The 19,607-nt window shown below is 49.5% G+C and overlaps 1 protein-coding gene across 1 annotated transcript in view; it reads left to right on the top strand.

Annotated features, from left to right (window-relative positions):
• The window catches only part of PKP1 (plakophilin 1), a 50,227-nt gene extending 31,402 nt beyond the window's left edge, over nucleotides 1–18,825 (top strand). Inside the window, exons 5-14 of the mRNA XM_059487864.1 lie at nucleotides 380–587; nucleotides 1,261–1,438; nucleotides 3,480–3,594; nucleotides 4,673–4,828; nucleotides 4,930–5,106; nucleotides 7,413–7,566; nucleotides 8,013–8,199; nucleotides 13,237–13,321; nucleotides 14,545–14,644; nucleotides 15,621–18,825. Of these exons, the coding sequence (XP_059343847.1) occupies nucleotides 380–587; nucleotides 1,261–1,438; nucleotides 3,480–3,594; nucleotides 4,673–4,828; nucleotides 4,930–5,106; nucleotides 7,413–7,566; nucleotides 8,013–8,199; nucleotides 13,237–13,321; nucleotides 14,545–14,616 (1,332 nt within the window). The 3' untranslated portion in view covers nucleotides 14,617–14,644; nucleotides 15,621–18,825. The remainder of the gene's footprint in view (nucleotides 1–379; nucleotides 588–1,260; nucleotides 1,439–3,479; nucleotides 3,595–4,672; nucleotides 4,829–4,929; nucleotides 5,107–7,412; nucleotides 7,567–8,012; nucleotides 8,200–13,236; nucleotides 13,322–14,544; nucleotides 14,645–15,620) is intronic.
• The last annotated feature ends 782 nt before the right edge of the window (nucleotides 18,826–19,607 follow it).

The raw sequence follows: 19,607 nt of genomic DNA, 5'->3' as shown, positions 1-19,607 counted from the left end.
GTCTGATCGGGTGCTGTGCTCATGTCCCATGTCTGTCCCATGTCTGTCCCATGTCTCTCGTGGTGCTCCATGCTCATGTCCCATGTCTGTCCCATGTCTGTCCCGTGTCTGTCCTGGTGCCCCATGCTCATGTCCTATGTCTGTCCTGTGTCTCTCCCGGTGCTCCATGCTCATGTCCCGTGTCTGTCCCATGTCTGTCCTGCTGCCCCGTGCTCATGTCCTATGTCTGTCCTGTGTCTCTCCCAGTGCCCCATGCTCATGTCCCGTGTCTGTCCCGTGTCTCTCCCAATGCCCCATGCTCATGTCCCGTGTCTGTCCCGTGTCTCTCCCAATGCCCCATGCTCATGTCCCGTGTCTGTACCGTGTCTGTCCTGTCCAGGTCTATCGGCTGGGGGGCATTGCCAAGCTCGTGGAGCTGCTCCGCAGCCAGAACCAGAACGTGCAGCGGGCGGCAGCCGGAGCCCTCCGGAACCTGGTGTTCAAGAACCCCACCAACAAGATCGAAACTCGGCGGCAGAACGGGATCAGGGAGTGTGTGAGCCTCCTCCGCAGGACACGGAACACTGAAATCCAGAAACAGCTCACAGGTACCCCGAGCCTGCTCAGCCATGAGGTTCCCCTTGCCTGGGGTCTGCAGTCCTGGTGCTACCCTAGCACATAGGGGGGCTCTTCTGTTCCTCTTGCACCAAAGCGGGGCCTAGATCAGAAAGCAGAGGAGGTCCTGGCCCTTCCATGTTCCTCACTTCCTCAGTGCTTGTTGGGGAAGCACCTGCCCCAGGTCCCCTCCCAGATATGGTCACCCTGCCATTCCCACACCTCCCTGCACTCTGGCCCCTGTGCTGTTCCAGGAATGGCTGAGGAAGTTGCCAACCCCAGTAGGGTTGGCTGGGTTCTCTCCTTGGTGCCTCACCTTTGCCTGAGGAGTTCATGGGAGTTTTTTGATGCAGGTCACCCTCAACTCTGTCCCAAGTTTTATGTGCAAGCCTGTCTTTCCCTGGAGAGATGCTGTCCCCCGCAACCTAATAGCAATAAACAGCAATTTTGGGAGGAGGAAGGATGCTTAAATGCCCACCTCCATGTAGACCCATCCTGCCTGTCTCCCATAGGGGTGGACAGGGACTGAGGTTTCAGTCAGCCTCTGCATCCTCAGCTCAGAGAGGTGAAGGGAAGAAGGATTTTGGTGCTGGAATCACCCTGAGCTAAACAAAGCTCCTAATGCCCTGACCTTGTGCTTGAGCTTGTGTCCCACATCCTTCCTAGGACTGCTCTGGAACCTATCCTCCACTGATGAGCTAAAAGAAGAGTTGATACAGGAGGCTCTGCCTGTGCTGACAGACTGTGTTATCATCCCTTTCTCGGGCTGGTCTGATGGCAGCTGCAGCAGGACACGAGAAATTATCGACCCAGAAGTGTTCTTCAATGCCACAGGGTGTTTGAGGTGAGTCACCAGGCAGGGACTGACTGTAGCTTGTGTCTGTGGGCAAAAGCTAAAGCCATCTAAATCCTCTTACAATGAGCTGAATTCATGCTCATTACAATTGCGTCATGAAAAATTCTCCTTGAGAAAGTTTTCTTGAATAAGAGAAGGTGCAGAAAAAAATTTGCATGTAGAATACTTTTCTAGTAGCTTTTTATTTTAATAATTTTGTTCTTACTGAGTCTCTTCTCAGAAAAAAATGGAAGCTGTTTTGTGTACTAGGGAAACCCATCACCATCAGTGTTTAGCTCAGACCAGGAAACTGGACAGACTTTGCTTATAGAGTTTTGAGGCTTTCAGAGAAAAGGATTTAGGTGACAAAAAGACAGAATTCTCTATGTGGGGAAAACAAGCATTTTCCCTCTTCTTTTGATAACTGTTTTAGTGCAGTACAGGACTTTTCCTGGCTCATTTCATCTGGAGACTCAGCTACGAAACAGGAGGTGCAGACTGAGCCTAGAGTAGTTTATTTTGTTCACGGGAAACCAGAGTTCTTTTGTAGAGGATCTTCGCCCTGACTTGCTGTTTCTCCTACTTTCCTCCTCCACTTGGATATGAGCTCCTTGTCTCAATGGGAACAAGTGGGGCAAAAAACCTGTCCTGTATAATGAGGTGCTTTCATCAAGGGAAGCTCTCCCCGAGGGAGGCAGCGCCGGCCGCGCCCTTCCCAGACATGCAGCTCGCAGGAGCTGGAGCTGCTTATGAAACGAGAGGCTGATCATGGCAGGGCCTTTGGAGACCTGATACCATCAGCTTCTGTGGCTGGGAACCGTGTCTGGGAGATAGGGAGTGCTGCTCCCTCCTTGCCTGTCCTGGAAGGCAGCTCCCCGAGCAGCTGCAGATCGGGATGTATGGGGTGCAGTGGGTATGAGCTGCTCTGCTTTAAGGCCATCCCAGCCTACAACACCATAAAATATCCCATTAAAATGAGGGAAAGACATTGGCAACAGCTTGTAAAAATCTTGTGGAGTTTAACTAGAGGTAGGCTCTACCTCCTGAAAATGATCCAGCCTGTGGCAGCAGTGCCCAACATCCCAAGGAAGACTGGCAGCTGCAGGTCAGCAAGGGAGCTCCAGAGGCCTGAGGGAGCAGGACTGGGGAGCAGGGAGAGTGAGGGAAGTTGGGGTTGGATCCAGAGCCCCTGCTCCAAGGGCTGAGCCAGGACTACTCTGAGTCACTGCCCTGCCACATCAGAACACAGGGATGAGAACAGCCCTGGGTTTGCCCTGGGCCCAAGCCATTGCTGCTCAAGCATTTCTGGATTGCAGATGAATCCATGTTAATGAGGAGGCTGCAAATCACAGTGAACATCAGATCCAGTTCTGGAACGCCTGCAGTGAATATCTCACAACCACTGCCAGCCTCTCTTTGTTTTTCATTTGCAAGCTATAAGGCAATAAAATAGGGAAAAAAAAACCCAGAGCAAAACAACAAAACCCATATCCTGTTACTGGAAAAACTCCCCTGTCCTGACAGCTGCCAATGTCCAAGAACCCATTTCGACCTCACAGATGGGTCAGTCCCTCTGGCAAGAGCCATTGCTGCTCTCCAGCATTTCCAGCCCATTTTCCACACAGATATTGCTGCTGACCCTGGGTAGGTCTGTGCTTACAACCCTGTGCACCTTCCTGATGATCACAACAAGCCCCGATAGCCTTTAGCCAGTCTTCCCTTTGGAAACTCCACTCAGGAGACACAGTGTCTATGTAGTGGCACATGCAGAGCCTCTGAGGCAGCCTCCTGCTGGGGACTGTCCCTAGGAGGGTGTCTTCTATGCAGAGCTCCTTGCAGGACATGTTCAAAGTGAAATCAGTCCCAAGGAGCAGCAAGAGAGGTGTGCACTGGTGCAGTCCCACCAAAGGCCTCCAGAACAGGAGCAGTTCTTCAGCCTTGCTGAACCTGCCAAAAAATCCCCCAGTTCAGTGACAGCCATAGCCAGAACAGAGCCCAACTCACCCTCTCTCCTCTTTGTCCCCTGCTGTGCTCCTCGATGGCTTCTCAGGAACCTGAGCTCTGCAGACATGGGGCGCCAGACCATGAGGAATTACCCTGGCCTGATCGACTCTGTCATGACTTACACCCAGAACTGCGTGGCCTCCAGCCGCCCTGATGACAAGGTACCAGCTGCTGCCCTGGGCTCCCAGCCCCACAGTTAACAATTGCAACCCTGGGAATGCCTCAAAATCCCTTTCCAACCAACACAAGAGGTGGCTGGACTCTGGCTGCTTTTGTCCTTCCAAGCCACAGTGGGATCTCTTGGAGGGTTGTAAGTCCTTGGGCCTCTGGGCCTGAAGTAGAGCTGAGCTTTAAAATTTTAACGGACACAGAGGAGCAGTAAAACACTTTGTCTCCTGAGTCCCCAGAATACTTCCCTTCCCCTTCCCCATTCCACCATCCTAGTCTCCATCTCTTGCTCTTTACCCCCACATCTTGCCATCCAGCAGGACTCAAGTGTGCAATCCCCAGCTTGGCACCATGTTTAGCAGGAAGCCAGGAGTTGGCATCTCTCTGCCAGTCCCCTGACTGTGACTGATGGCTGTGTGTGAGCAGCACTTGCCTTGGACAAAAATGTGTTTGTAGACACCTTTCAGATGTAACCATCAAAGTTACCAAAGTTATTTTGAATTCTCTCTGGATTGAGCAAACCCTCTTTTGGGGATGGCTTTTGCAGGAAGCCCCTTTCCAGCAGCACACACAAAACATAGTTCTTTGGAAAAGTAACCACAGGTTCTGGTATTGGTTATGGGTATCCAGCCAAAATTCTCTCTTGCTCTTCCCGTTGGGCACTCTGGCATTCAGAGAAAGGAGCTTTAAAGCCTGTTCTTGGTAAAAAGTGTCACCTGATCTGTAGCTGTGACTCAGAGAGTCATTGGAAGTTACCCCTGGTGAGAGGGGCATTTCAAGATTCAGAATTTCATGGTTTGATCCAACCACTCTCACACTCTCTTTTCCTGTTTGCCAACTTGTCTGTGGCAAGTGAGACCTCCCAAGGTTTTCTGGGTCAGCAGCTCACTGAGATTTCTCCTTCACATCTATTCCAGCTCATTCCCTCCCATCCCTTGCTCCCTGAAAAAGGCTAAAGAGCATCTATGGTGCTAAAAAGCTGATTATGGCCCAGTCCATGCCCTCTCTGCTGCTGCTCCATAGTTTTCTGCCTAATGTGATGTTTGCATTTGTGTTCTGGGGGTGATGCAGTCTGTGGAGAACTGTATCTGCATCCTGCACAACCTCTCCTACCGCCTGGATGCTGAAGTTCCCAACAAATACACCCAGCTCAACCACATGGCCCGGAGCGTGTACATGGACAAAACTCTCACAGGCTGCTTCAACAGCAGGAGTGGGAAAATGGAGGTAGGATGTGCCACAGAGGGATTGGGAATGTGATGTTCAACCCCAGGCAGGGGCTGCAAAGGAAGAGCAGGATCTGAACTCCGTTTCTCATGTCTTTGCAGAATGATGAGTATGGGGTTCCCCTTCCTGAGGAGGATTTCAAGCCCAAAGGCCCCAGCTGGCTCTACCACTCAGATGCCATCCGCACCTACCTGTCCCTGATGGATCAGAGCAAGAAGGATGCCACCCTGGAGGCTTGTGCTGGAGCTCTGCAGAACCTCACTGCGAGCCGAGGGCTGGTAAGAGCTTCCCTCCCCTCCTCATGTGTGCACCCAAATGTGTCAGCACTTCATGGAACCCGACAGTCAGTCAGGTTGGGAAGACCTCTAAGGTCCCTGATCAGCATCACTTCTTGGCCATGAAAAAGGCAAATGTCCTCCTTAAACCTCAGGGCACCACAGCCAGTCTCTCCATAGTGTTTGATCAGTGGGATCCTAACTCCAAGCTCAGGGTCACATGGGGAGCTACAGCCAGCATCCCAAGGATCTATCCCAGACCCATACTCTGGGTTTCCAAGTTTCCCCAGTCTGTTGCTCACACTGCCAGCAGCTGCTGGTTTTGGCAGCCTCTCCCAGGGTGGCAGTGAGGGTGAGCCCAGATGTGCACCCCCAGCCAGATGTGATGAGAGATGGGAGAAGGGCTGAGCCACCACCTGTGCATGTGCTCCAAGGGGAGGTGGCTCTAATGACAGGGTGGGTTGTGCTGTGGATTGTGGCTTGTCCACACCTCAGAGCTACCTGTAAAACAGCTGTGACAGATGTCCTGACCCGTGGGCACGCAGCGTGGCGGTGCCAGGGGCTGGGTGATGCTGTGGCACCGTGGGGACACGTCACAGCCATGGCTCACAGGCCCACGTCACTGCCCTGGGCACGTCCTTGCAGGCTGCTCCCCTGGGACAGCCCTTGACTTGTCTGTTTGTGCCCAGCTCCATCAATCCCAATTTAAATAAGATGGATGGGGAGATAAAGAGATAATGATTCCATAGGTAGGAGAGGCGTGTCACGTGTGGGGAGTCACCCAGAGACACAGGTGACTCACTCTGAGCCTTCCCTGCTGGGATGGCATTAACCTGCCAGCTCTGATCTCCTTTTGTCACAACCATTTCCATGCTAAATAATTGGGAACCTTGACTTTTGGCAATTTAACTAAGCAGTGCCACGAACCTGAAGGTGGAGAGAGGCTGTCACATATGGGCAGAGCTGGTCAGGGAAATGGGGCTGGAGTTCTGTGCTCCCAGGAAAAGAAAATTTCAGCAATCAACAACATTGCACAAGGGACAAACAACCAAACCCAGCTCTGACAGTGCTGGAGCAACTTAATTCAGCCTCCTGGTATGGAATGGCTGAAATTTGTCTGGGTGTGCAGAAGTGGCTCCTCCCCTCAAGGGTCTCATTCCAGCTCAGAGCTGGAGCTGGAGTTGCTGAGTTTGCTCTCATTTGATGGAAAGTGAATCTGGGGATGAGCTTATGGAGCTTGCTGTGATCCTTTAGCTCATAGAGGATGGCTCTGAATATCCTTCAACTGTGCTTTTCACACCCCAGTCCTGCTGGTGTGAATGTGGAACAGGGCACATGTTTTCCAGACCCTTCTGTCCCCTCCCATCTCACTGTTGATGGACATGTGTCTCCATCAGCCTTTCTGGTGGGGCAGCTGAGAAGTTCAGTTTAAGTTCTGTCAGGCAGTTTATTCAGGAGATGTGCTTGAGCTCCTCTGCCCTGGCTGCATCCTTAGACTTTCTACATTTACAAGCACAAGATCACATCTAAGATGAGTATTTTTGTTCCTCAGACTGCTTTTTAAAGGCATCCATTATCTGTTCCTGCTCCCCAACAGCCCATTGTGGCATGGTAGGAGCTGTGAAGGGCCAGGGCAGGGAGCTGCCAGGGGGTTGTGAAGGGTGAAGGCAACGTGGACATGAAAGCAAAGCTTCTCCAGCTTTTGGAATGTCAGTTGAGTGATCAGCTGCTCCTCTGGGGCTCCAAAGAACAGCACCAGCACAGCACATGAGAGGCTGACTTTTCAAATGTCACAGAATAATGGAATCATTAAGCTTGGAAAAGCCCTCTAATATCACTAAGTCCAGCTGCTCACCCATGTTCACCACTATCCCATGTGCCCAAGTGCCCCATCCACGTACTTTTTGAACATTCCCAGGGATGGTGACTCCACCACTGCCCTGGACAGCTGTGCCACTGCTTGGCAACTGCTTTGGTGAAGAATTTTCCCCAGTATCCAATCTAAACCTCCCCTGAGGTAGTTTGAGATCATTTGCCCTTGTCCTGTACCTTGTTCTGTAGGAGCAGAGCCCAACCCCCTGCACCGTCCAGTCAGGGAGCTGAGGAGAGCCAGAAGATCCTCCCAGAGCCTCCTTTTCTCCAGGCTCCCGTAGCTGTGGGGAAGAGAGGTAAAAGTGACAGAGTGGGATTACAACAGCAGGAGAAAGGATGGTACAGTGCTCATTTTATGGTGCAGTCACATTCCTCCAGGCCTGACCATCATGCCAGCTGTTTCCCCTGTAACCATGGGCTCCTGTGTTGTCCCCCAGATGTCCAATGCCATGAGCCAGATGATCGGGCTGAAGGAGAAGGGGCTGCCCCGCATCGCGCGGCTGCTGCAGTCCAACAGCTCCGAGGTCGTGCGCTCCGGGGCCTCTCTGCTCAGCAACATGTCCAGGCATCCTGTGCTCCACAAAACCATGGGTAAGTCCTTCCCCCATGCTGGATCCCAGCTTTCAGCTCTGTGGGATCTGCCCAGCTTGCTTTGTAAGCCCCATAAGGAGACCTAGCCATGCTCCAAAGCTGGGCAGAGCAGTGTCGTTTCCTCTGGCCCCAAGGACAGTCACCAGTGCTGTGTGACACGTGCTGTGCTTTATGGACAGTGACAAACCTGCCGGACCATGAGGGTGACAGTGTTTTGGGAACTGAGTTGGACTTCAGTGTCTGTGGCCAACGACACTGCCCTTCCAAAGGCCTGCAGGCCTCGCTTTGTCTTGGGAAAATCCACTCATGACAACGATGCCATTGCTGTCCAACACTTCAGTGTCTCCCTGCAGAGATAACTCTGCTTGGTGTTAACACAAATAGCATCATTCACTTGTGCCAGATTGTGTTTAAATGTTGATTGGAACATTCCTCCACCTCTTTAGCTCACCAGGTGCTCCCAGATGTGTCCCGTCTCCTGTCGTTCCAGTCTGGAAACACCAGCAGCTATGGGGAGATCATGACATCAGCTTGTTACACTCTGAGGAACCTCATCATGTCCAACCCCCACCTGGGAAAGTCTTACCTGTCCAGCAACTTGCTAAATAATGTAGTGAGCCTGTGCCGGAATGGGTGAGTGTGGGGCACGAGGCAGGGGCAGGGACAGAGCCAGGCTGAGCATTATTCCTTCCCAATAAAGGAACTGGGTGTGTTGGTGGGCAGAAATCCTCAGCACTGCTTTCTTGAAAACAGGCAGGATGGAGGCAAATCCTGCAAGGTGGATTTCCAGAAGGTCCTCTGGAAACTTTATGGCTGAATTTTAGGAATTTCTAAAAACTGAAGCACCAATATCTTAAAGTCTTTTAAAAATAGTACTTGGAGAGCTTATGAAAAAAAGGAGAAGTGACTTTTTACACAAACAGATAGTGACAGGACAAGAGGGAATGGTTTCAAACTAAAAGAGGAGACATTTATACTGGATGTTAGGAATAAATTCTTCCCCATGAAGGTGGTGAGGTCCTGGCACAGGTTGCCCAGAGAAGCTGTGGCTGCTCCATCCCTGGAAGTGTCCAAGGCCAGGTTGGACAGGGCTTGGAGCACCCTGGACTAGTGGAAGGTGTCCCTGCCATGGCAGGGGGTGGGACTGGATGAGGTTTAAGGTCCCTTCCACCTCAAACCACTCTGGGGTTCTCTGATCTATGAAAAATTCCAGCCCTCAGAGCAGGGGATGTCAGTGACTTCCTGACTCCTGGGCTTCCCTCAAACCTTGTCATGAAGGTCAGGTCTGAGGTTCAACACTGTAGGTACTCAAGGACTGTACTTAACTTTTATGGGCAAATCTGTTCATCTTTTAGTTGAATCATCTTCCTCAAGAGGCAACTCTGAGGGAACATAGGCAGGAATTATTTTAGGTACCTTCCTGATCTACTCCTGTATTTTACACCAGCTGAGCAATCTCATCATATTTTACCTCTTTCTATTTTAAGACTTGGTTTGGGGTTTGGTGGTAGGAATTCTGTCCTGTTTGTTATCCATATTCCCTGCAGCACAAGCCTGTCAAGCCTTGCCAAGTTCTGTGTTCATTTCTGGCCAAACTGGTGTTAAACTTCTATTATCTTCAACCATGTTCTCTCCTTCCTAGGCTTTCATCTCTCCTGCCATCTGTCTTTGTTTTAAAATGCCTTAGACAAGTAACCCATTGTTTTCTGTTGTGAAAATCCATTTGCATGCCTTCATCATCCTTTGATAAAGTTATTCCAATCCACCTCTTGTTCCATGGCAGAGACACTCTCTGTCATTACACAGGGCCTCCTTGTTTGGGTTGGGCCTGGGCCAAGGAGCATTGCTCTATTTGCTGCTTTTGCTTGCTTCCACTCTCCAATGAGCCCAATTACCATGAAACCCAGCCCTCTCCTAAGCCCTCCTTGTTTTGAATGCTATTTACTCGTGCTGAAGTCCTGCTGTGGCTCCTCAGCCCAGTGCTCAGTAATTTGCTGCTCCAGCACAGCCTTGCACAACCCGGGCTGGGAACACTTTAATTGCCTTGGCTGCTGGGGATGAGCTTTCTTGGAGGTGAGTCACTGAGCTGTGAGGAGTTACCAAATTCTGGAGATGTCTCCAGTCCTGCCTGGATCACAGAGTCCTCTGAGAAACTCCCCAGTTCTTACAATGTCCAAAACTTGAGTTGTTCCTTTGCCTCCATTATTGATTTTTGTCCTCAAAGATTTTTATGCTGTTCACTTCTTACAGAAAAAGAAAAAGAGAACAATTTCCACCCAGGACTAATCTTACTTGTCCAGGCTGTATTATTTCAGGCTATCCCAACAGAGCAGATGTTGGAGAGATTTTTGGCTCTTGCTGGGTCCAAGGTGAAATTTTCCCAGTGTCACATGCTGCCTGTGAAGATAAACAAGAAAAATTAGGGTGGGATTTGTCCAGTCCTACATCAGAAAGAGCCTCCCCCTCCCCACTGTAAATCAATAAATTTCCACCTCTCCTGGGGGGTGGCTGAAGCCCCCAGGTCCCCACTGTGGTTCTGAATGTGGTGAGTCCCACATCATCAACCTGCTCCTTGCCAGCACTGCAGGCAGCAGAGATGGGGGCACGAGGGCTCAGGGGTGTCTGATTACCAGGGGGGACCCTGCACCCTGTCAGGACTTTGCAGTTTTCTCTGGTAATCTGCCTCAGGTCCCTGTGGACATTCCCTGACCCCCAGGCTGGGTTGGTGTCTGGGTGCTCCCTCCCTGTGTCTCCTGTGCCACCCACAGATCCTGCCCTGTGCTGCTGAGCTGGGCTCTCACTGCATTGCCAGCTGCAAACCAGGAGCTCCACCTGCTCAAACTGCTGCAGGGGCATAGCTTAGAAAGAGACTCCAGGTTCCAGACCAGTGAGTTATGCATCTTGTCCTTTCCCATGTTCTCCTCCCTCCCCATGTTTCTTTCTCCTCATGTTTCTCATAGCTGGGTTCTGGCAGAAAGGCAGAAAGAGTTCAGCAGTTTATCTGATGGATGTGGTTTCTACTTCTTCCTGGAGCATCCCAATTAAGTAATTGTCATAGAGCAGATGCTCTCCTCTATGACATGGAGTTTGTGGTCAGTGGGGTTCCTTCACTCTTCATTATTTTTAATTGAAGTTGCCAAAATATTTAATACTGCCTTCAATTTCTGGTGGTGTTTCTGAAAATCAAGCCACTGGACCAGATTTATTAGGGTGTTTGGTTTCCTTTTCTGTCTGAAAAACATTTCTCTACTCATTTTCAAGCAACATTATTTCACTAATTAAATTGAAATTCCCCTCATTAATTCTACTGGCTGCACTCAAAGCTTTTCCCAAAATCTTTCCTTGTGCTATGTAGTGTAACATTTGCAGTTTATCCCTTTACCATGGATTTATTTCTGTTTCTCTTTGTTCCTTCACTTTTCACACTTCTGCTATTGCAGTTTTATTTTGCAGTTCAATTGCACCACAGCATTTCACCAAAATTAATCTTTCAAGAGCCTCAGGTCTTCCCTTGATTATTCCCTGTGCCAGAGAGTTCTTATCCACAGATTTCCAATTTCCTATTTCTGCCAAAGATTGCACCTTGATATCAATTTCATAACCTCTTGCTTGTTCTGGGAATTCCTTGGCATTCTCAGTGACACACCTTAAGTTCTTTGTACATTTGTCCTTTGAGGAAGGATTATTTCTCCCCATTATTTGATATCTGTGGATAAGATGTTTGTCTTCGTTGCCCCCACTCTGTTTTTCCCCATTCCCCACCATCTCCTTCTGATTGTGTCTTGTTTATGTTTTGTTACATCTGTAGCTTTTTGGATGACTCCTGCCACTGCCACCAGGGGACATCTCCCTCATTGCTTTTCCACAATTTTTCATGAATAATTCTATTTGTAAAGGACAGATGGTATTAAAATCAACTTTGATTTTCAGGCAATTTGTTATTAAGGAATTTCCCTCCCAAATCAGCTGTCCTTGATATTCTGCTCTGTGTTACCCACTACTATATTCACACTGTTTTGTTTGGGATATGCTGCTTTACCTACTGAAGGTGGCATCACACTCCACCAGCCCATATTGAGGTTTTTATATCTAAATTGTAGCAGTCAATGCTGGAAGAAACAGTCAATGCCAGTTCTTCAAATGAAGAGTTCAGAACTTCTGCCTGAATTCATAAATGACTCAGGTACTGATGCTGGTAATTTTGGCTTGAAAATACAAAACTTCTGAGGTGTTCTCTGGAGACATAGTGGCAAAAAGCACATATTTAGCATCATTAGAAGTAATTTTTTTTCAAAAATAAGAGAGAATTACTCTGGCTTAGGAAGAGAGAAACAACTTGAAACTACAGATCCTTGAGAGTTCAGTTCATGCTCTGCCTGTCTGATCACAGGTACCTTGGGTTTGTAGGGATTTAATGGCTTTTCAGCCACAGACATTTCAGGCAAAAATGTTTTAAAACATTGTCATTCTGGTGACAGAGCATAGTGTGCTTATAACTACAGAAGAGATTTGGCAATAAAACCTGTTTTTTCTGTCCCAAAGCATTGCTCAGGAATTTCTGGCTGTCCTCCAGCCCTCCACACAACACTAGGAGCTGCACAACACCTTTGGAGTTTATGACCAAGTTAAACTCAATCATTTCTTTGGTAACAGCTACTGTGTATATCAGAGAAACGCCTCAAAATTTACTGGATGTGGTTCCATCCCTGTCCTGCCACACTCCAAGTGTGGAGTTGATGTCCCAGGTTCCTCATGATCTATTGGTCCCATTTCTTGTAGGCTTTTGGGGACTGTTTTGAGGAATGTTTTTGAGGGCACAAGGTTCTGTGGAGCTGTATCAGACAGGGAGGGTCCTGAGCTTGGTCCTGTTCCTCTCCATCATCCTGGGTGGGACAGGTTGGGGCTGCTGCCCTGAGCCCAGAGCAGGAGTCCCACAGCCAGAAGGAGGCCCAGGAGATGAGGAGCAGCCATGGGAGCCAGCAGGGAGGGCATATCTGGGTATGAAATGTTCCAAAATTATAAAAGGTCCTGCGATGACTCACGGTTTCGAGCTGTTACGTGAGCAGGTATCTGTTCCCTTGTGCTGAGTAAGGGCTCTGGGCTGCTTGCAGATGTTGTTATTGCAAAGGCTCCCATCCCTTGTCCTCTCCAGGCAGCTCCAAGCCCGCTGCTCTGCCCCCTCCCAGGAGATCCACCCACACTGGCAGTCCCTGCACACTCCAGCAAAAGGCTGGCACTATTTCCCTTCTCTTTCCCTCTCTCAAATTTCAGACTCTGCTCAGTTTTATGCTCATTTTCCCACTCAGATCCTCCTCTCTCTTTCATTTGCCCTGCTCTGGTGACAATTGTCACACAACATTGCTGAGAGAGCAGGAGGGTGTTACTGACAGTCCTGTTCATGGCCAGCTGGAGCTGGGTTTGTCCCAGTGCTCAGCAGTGTCTGTGGGGTTTGTCCCAGTGCTCAGCAGTGTCTGGGTTTGTCCCAGTGCTCAGCAGTGTCTGGGTTTGTCCCAGTGCTCAGCAGTGTCTGTGGGGTTTATCCCAGTGCTCAGCAGTGCCTGGGTTTGTCCCAGTGCTCAGCAGTGTCTGGGTTTGTCTCACTGCTCAGCAGTGCCTGTGGGGTGCTGCTCTGTGCCTGCCATAATCCTCCTGTTGCTTTCACCTTCCCAGCTCCTGTCCAAAAGCAGCTGAAGCTGCTCGACTTCTCCTGACAGACCTTTGGTCCAACAGGGAGCTGCAGAGTGTGCTGAAGCAGGTAAGGACAGCTCTCCTGCTTCTGGGGGTCAGGAGCAGCCCTGGGCTGTTCACCTGCTCAGGTGGGGAGCTGGTGAAGGCCCTGATCCAGCAGCCAGGAGGGCAGGGCCCAGGAGGAGCCTGGGGCACTTGGCATCTGAGCAGGTGGCAGGGGGACACTGCTGGGACTCACTCTGGGCACAAAGCAGAGGGTGTCATGCCTGTGTCAGACACCTTCCTCCCTGGGTTGGGTGCTGGAATGGTCCCCAGCACAGCTCCCCCACTCTGGGCTGTTCCACCCTCATTTAGGGGATTCCTTCACTGCAGCCCATCGGGTTCCAGCAGGTGCCTGGCAAGGTCCCTCCTCTCTTTCCCCTCATTTTCTTCTCTGTCCATAGCCCTGCCCTGTGGTTACACCTCCCTGCAGTCAGAGTAACTTTCAGACCAAGAGGAGAGGAGTATTTGGGATTTGTTTTACTCCCTGCAACAGAAGCTGAGAAAGTGCAGAGCCAAACAGGCACTGAGCCAGCTCCAGCCCCCAGCTCCAGCTGCTCCCAATTCCCAGCTCCAGCTCCCAGTGGCTTTCTTTAAACAAGTTTGGGTTTTTCCAACTCAAAAGCAGCAGCACCTGCAGGGAGTACAGGGCCAAATTAAAGAGGAGGAGGGATCCCTACAAAGGGGAGCACCTGGAGGCAAAAGCAGAGCACCCAAAGTCTGTTCCCACATTGACAGTGAGGCCTTTCTGCACAGGGGCTGGGGTGGTTTTGTGCCAGGTTCTGCTCACAGCCCAGCTCATTTTGGTGTGACTGAGTCACTCTGGTGTTCACACACTGGTTTATTGCAGAGGTGCCTGTCAGGGAGGAGGATGGGAGTCTGCAGGGGTGCATGCACCATGTGAAGGCTTCTGCTCTTTTTGCAGGATGAGGAACTAAATGAAACAATACTCAGTGAAAGTTCCCTCCAAAAACCTGTAAGGGTCCAGCTCTGGGTTGGTGGAAGGCAATGCAAGGAGAAGCCACCTGGTCTAGGGGAAGGTGTCCCTGCCCATGGCACAGGGTGGGGTGAGATGAGCTTTGAGGTCCCTTCAACCCAAACCATCACATGGTTCTGTGGAGTTCATCAGTGAGGGTGACAGAAGTACCCAGGGAGCTGACAGAGGAGGTTGGCTGAGGATGAAGCACACTTTGCTCAATTCCTTTTCTCAGTGTAGAAATTGATATGCACTTTATGTTTCTGCTTTTTTAGCAAGGGTTTGATAAGAACATGATGGGATCTTTAGCTGGAACAACCTTCAGGACCCTCTCCTCCAGATTTTAGAGCCTCTCCATGCACATTCAGGCTGCAGGTGAGAACATGGCCCTTGTGGTGGATTTGGGACACAGGAATCCTTTGAGATTGTTGCTACTTTTGATCACCCCAGAAGTGTGTTTGTGAGATTTCCATCCCAGTCTGTTTCTATGAGAGATCAGAGGCTGTGCTATCTCTGGGCCCAGGGCAGATGTTTCCCCCACTGCCCAGCTGTGCATTTTGGAGGTGTCACAGGACAGATGTGACAGGACAGACAAAGCTTGGCTGTGCCTCTCCCTTCTTTGCCAAGCAATCACTGATTTTGTGCATTTCCCAAACCCTCACAGGTGAGGCTCTTCTGGGATTCTCCCTGGCACTGCCCTCATTGCTGAGCTTTCAGCAGTGTTACCCAGACAGTGCCAGTGATGTGCAGTGAATTCCAGCACATCCATGGCTTCATTAGCCTTAACTAATTGTTTGAGCCCTTAATCTGCCTGCCAACCTCAGGTCAGAGTTGAGAACCACATTCTGTCAGCTGAAAATCCCAATAGAGCATCAGGGAAGAGAAACCATGGGCAGAATTTCCAGGGCATTGTTATGGGTTTATATTCAGTGAGAAATGAGGATTTAACCCATCAGGCACTTTTCACTCATGATTCCCACTGAAGGGAAAAGCTTTAAGCACTTTGGAAAGACCAGAGGTCTCTTGGATAGTGTCTGAGATTATGCAGAGGGAATTATTTGCTGCCTTCCCCAGCATTTTCCTTGTGATCAAACCAAGGGAAAACAGTGCCAAAGCTCCTTCCCTCCCTCTGCCCAGGAATGGATTTCCCTTCCTGCTCTGTTGGGATGTTTGCACTGGGACTCTGAGGAGGGTGCAAGTCCAGGGTGAAAAGGTTTGTGCAGCTGAGAAGCTGCAGCCAGGCTCAGAGAAAAGATTAAAAGTTGGGGTTTGCTGTTATGAAAAGATCTCTTGAATGCTTTAATTATCTGGAGTTTTGCTTTTTCTTTGTTTTATTTATTTTCCATTTCAGAATTTGGAGTCGGTTCATGTCCAGGAAGAGCAACACTTCCATGATTCCTGAGGATGTTAAAGATGTAGAGAGTTTCTGAGTTCAACTCAACTGTAAAGCAAACCAAACATGTGGATTTCATGTGGATGACACTGATATTTTTAAGCATTTTCTTCTTTTTAGGGGGGAGAAGGGACTTTTATATACTTTCTCGATGTCAATAATTATTTTTTTTGCCAAGAGTGTGTCTGTGTAACTCTGGGTGTGATGTAGAGGTGTGTGCAGGCAGCACACAGAGCACACGTGGGGAGCAGGATCTTCCTCCAGCTTAGTCCCCTGTTTTCCACCCAAAGTCAGGGTGATTGTGCAGTTTAACCCCTTGCAGGATTTTATTTCAACTTCACCCTATCCATGCACCAAATACTGCCATGCTAAAATTTTGTCACTACGTGGTTTTGTCCACAAACACATAAAAAGTCAATTTTAGGTCAAGTTCCCCCTTTGCATCTGTCCATTATTAACAGATACACACAAGGATTCTCTTCTTTCCAAGGCTGGTTATTCCTCACAGTTATGAACAAGGGCTTCTTCTCTGCTTAGGATTTTTCTCTGATAATTGTTAACATTTTCTTTCCTGTCACATGAACTCTTTATCTCAAGAAGCAAATTGACACCTGCAGATTCTCTCCCAGGCCTCCATCACCCTTCCCTGAAGCTGTTTGTGAGAGGACAGTTGGGACACAGCTGCAGAGCTTGAACATTCCCAGGTCCTGATCCATTCTGGGCACCAAAGCAATTCCAGTTCCTGACTGTGCCTGGACAAAGGTGGCATTTGAGAAGCTGAGCAGGACAGGCCAAGTGTTTTCCCCCTGGAATCAATGACTGCCACAGGAATGAAAGAGGGGAGGGATGTGTCCTCTTCAATCATACTTTGTTTTTATTGATCAATGTAAAGAACTGGTACTGATGTGCAAAGGAATGTGAGCACTTGTGTGATGTCAGGTTTGGAAATGTTTTATTTCTCGGGATCTTGAATTGCATTCATCTGCCTGTGATGCTGAGGCTGTGCTGAGGGACTGCTGAGCTCATTTCAGAGCAACTCAATTCTCACAACCTTCCTCTCTCCAGAAGAAAAATATCCTTCCCATGGAGGGGACACAGCTCAGACCCACAGGGAAGGAGCAGCTGAGGCTGTCTGTGCTGCCTGTGCTGGTTATTATTCCTCAAAGGCTGCAGGGGCACAGGGCCCTGTTTCTCAAACATCAGGGGCACAGGAGGTGCTTGGGGAAGGATGGATGATGAGCCTGGAAATAGAAAAGCAGTCTCATTTTAAGTGTCAGGCTCATTAATTGGTGGGACTCAGGATATTCAGTTCACATCCATGGGGTGATCTGTGCCCACTACAGAGCCCCCTGTGAGGTTTGGGTTTGCTCTGCTGCAGTTCCAGGTGGCCCTTGCTGGTTCCCCTCTGGAGCACAGGGAGCTCCTGCCCATAGGGAGAGGTCATTTCCAGCTGCTTTTCCTCTTGGGCTACAAAGGGTGGCTTCATCTCGTGCACTTTACTGAGCAGCCACCCTTCTCAGTCAGTCTGTGCTGAGCTGCAGCCAAAGGAGAAAGGTGAAGTGGAGAGGCAGAACCAGGAGAATCCAGTTGGACAGAAGTGTTCCAGGAGGGTTCAAACAGAGCACAGAGCCCCTGTCTGTGGGCAAAGCCCTTCCAGCAGTTCCCTTGCTCCATGTGCATTCCCAGATGCAAAATGTTGGAAATGCTTTGGGCAAGGCCCATCTGTGGATGTCCCCAAGGGCTGCAGCATCCACAGGGTTGGTTCAGTTTGGGTGTGAAGTGTTCTGTGCAATTTTGCATTCAGGTTTGATCTGTAATGACACATCCAACACAAGTCCTGGGAGCAGATATTTTCCTCTGGAAAACTAATTAGGAAACAACTACAAAATTGAATGATGGAATATAGAGGAAATTCACTCTAATTGGCTGTGATTTAGGCTTTATTTTAAAACAGTGCAGCTGCTTTCTCCCCTAATGCATTTACTGAGTCACTGTACAAGGCACAAAGAGCCACAGCATTATGATCATCAACTCACAATTAAATTTACAGGTGCTGGAGATTTCATTAGTGAGTATTGGACTCCAGGAGGCAGATTCATCATTCACATAAATTTTATTACAAAAAACATTGTTACTCTTGTTTTTATTACAGGGGTTTTTTAAAGCTAAAAATAAAATCTGTCTCCATGCTCAAAGCTCTTCCAAATGTGGCTGGGCACAGCCCTGAGCAGCCTCACCTGGCTGGGATGTTGTCCCTGCCCTGAGCTGGGCACACCAGAGAGGTTCCTCCCCCTGAGCTGTTTTTAGGATGCTGTTTGTCACTGCTTGCAAACCTCAGGGCAAAGCCCACTCAGGAGAGCCATGAGCTGCAGAAATCACAACCATTCTGCCATTTCAGGGCTGTTCTGCAGCTGGATCTCCCCTGGGAAATTCTCTGATACCCTCTGTTTTCCTCCCAGTCTCTCTAAAATCTGGACACCCAAGTCAGTGAAGTGACTTTGATGCCCAACTCTGAGAAGTGAAGGGAAATTCAGACATTGGAGTAACTGCTGTTGCTCATAACCAGCTATTCTGGGAGCCCAGTGAGGTTCTCCCCAACATAAATTAATGCTGTTTTCACCTCCAATATTATAATTCTTTTTATTCTGGGGAGGTATTTTTTTTAAGTCATCATTTTAATTGTGACATCCTCTCTCTCAGCTGGTTTCCTGTTCCTTGCTCCTTGAAGAGCCGGGGTAGGGCACACCCCAGGACAGGGACAGGGCACAGAGACAGGGATGGAGAATTCCTGAGGAGGAGGAAGGAGTGTGGCCAGCAGGAGCACTTGGACACCCAGCCATGTAAATAAACACCACCCTCACTGTCCTGGGCACAGCAGAGCTTTTTTGGTCTATTTCCTTCTAAATGCTTTGTTTATTTTGTGTGTGTACAATCCCACCCCAGCATTTCAGAAGCCTCATGGACAAGTCAAAGGCAGTTTCATTCCTTTCTGAACACACACCAGTGTGAGACCAACTCAGCCTTCCCAGTCCATAGCTCTACAGTGTATTCTGTAAGATATAGGTATGTGAGAAAAATGTCTCAGAGTTTTGTTTTGGCTGTACTGTATGTATTTGCTTCATTGGAAAAGCTGAAATCAATAAAAATTGCTGAAATTCTTCAAGCTTTCTGGTTTGGATGGTTTTATTTTAGTTGTTTTGCCAGTGTTAGGAAAGAAGAAAGGTCTGAAAGGTATGGAAAAAACCCTGTTACCCTGCAGCAGGAATCAGCTTGGACTGATCTGTCTTACCCAACAGGAGCAGGGAAGCTGTAAATCCAATTTCCTCCAGCCTGGCACTGCCCAGGCTCCCCAGGGAATGGGCACAGCCCCGAGGCTGCCAGAGCTCCAGGGGGTTTTGGACAATGTTCTCAGGGATGCCCAGGGTGGGATTGTTGGGGTGTCTGTGCAGGGCAGGGGTTGGACTCAGGAATCCCTGTGGGCCCCTCCCAGCCCAGGATCTTCATGATTCCATGATTTCATCCTCAGTGGATTTCTCTCCCAAGAGCTTTCACAGCCATGACTTCAGTCCATGGAAAAGTTAATTACCATGGGTGTCATTTGTGCCATTGCTGAAAGGATCCAAAGGCTGCAGCAGGGAAAACCCCTCAGCTTTCCCTAGACCTGCCCCACCTGAGCTGTGGTTGAAGCTCTGTGGTTCTGACATTTCAAAGGTGAGGTGAGGGTGGGGGATCCTCCCCAGTTTCTCTGGGCCAGGCTGGGCAGGCCCAGCTCAGCGGAGCTCCTCGCTCAGACCCAGCAGCTCCTGGCACTCAGTGCCCTCCTCGGGGCCCTGCCCCATGGAATGGCTCCTTCCTGGGCCAAGGAGCCAGCACAGGGCACAGGGGGAGTGAGGCCAGGCCTGTGCTGGACATCACAGAGCTGATCTCTGCTCCAACCCTGCCCTT

This window comes from Ammospiza nelsoni, chromosome 23 (assembly GCF_027579445.1).
Source record: "Ammospiza nelsoni isolate bAmmNel1 chromosome 23, bAmmNel1.pri, whole genome shotgun sequence".
In the NCBI taxonomy this organism is placed as follows: Eukaryota; Metazoa; Chordata; class Aves; order Passeriformes; family Passerellidae; genus Ammospiza; species Ammospiza nelsoni.
This window is presented reverse-complemented; position numbering and strand designations above follow the sequence as displayed.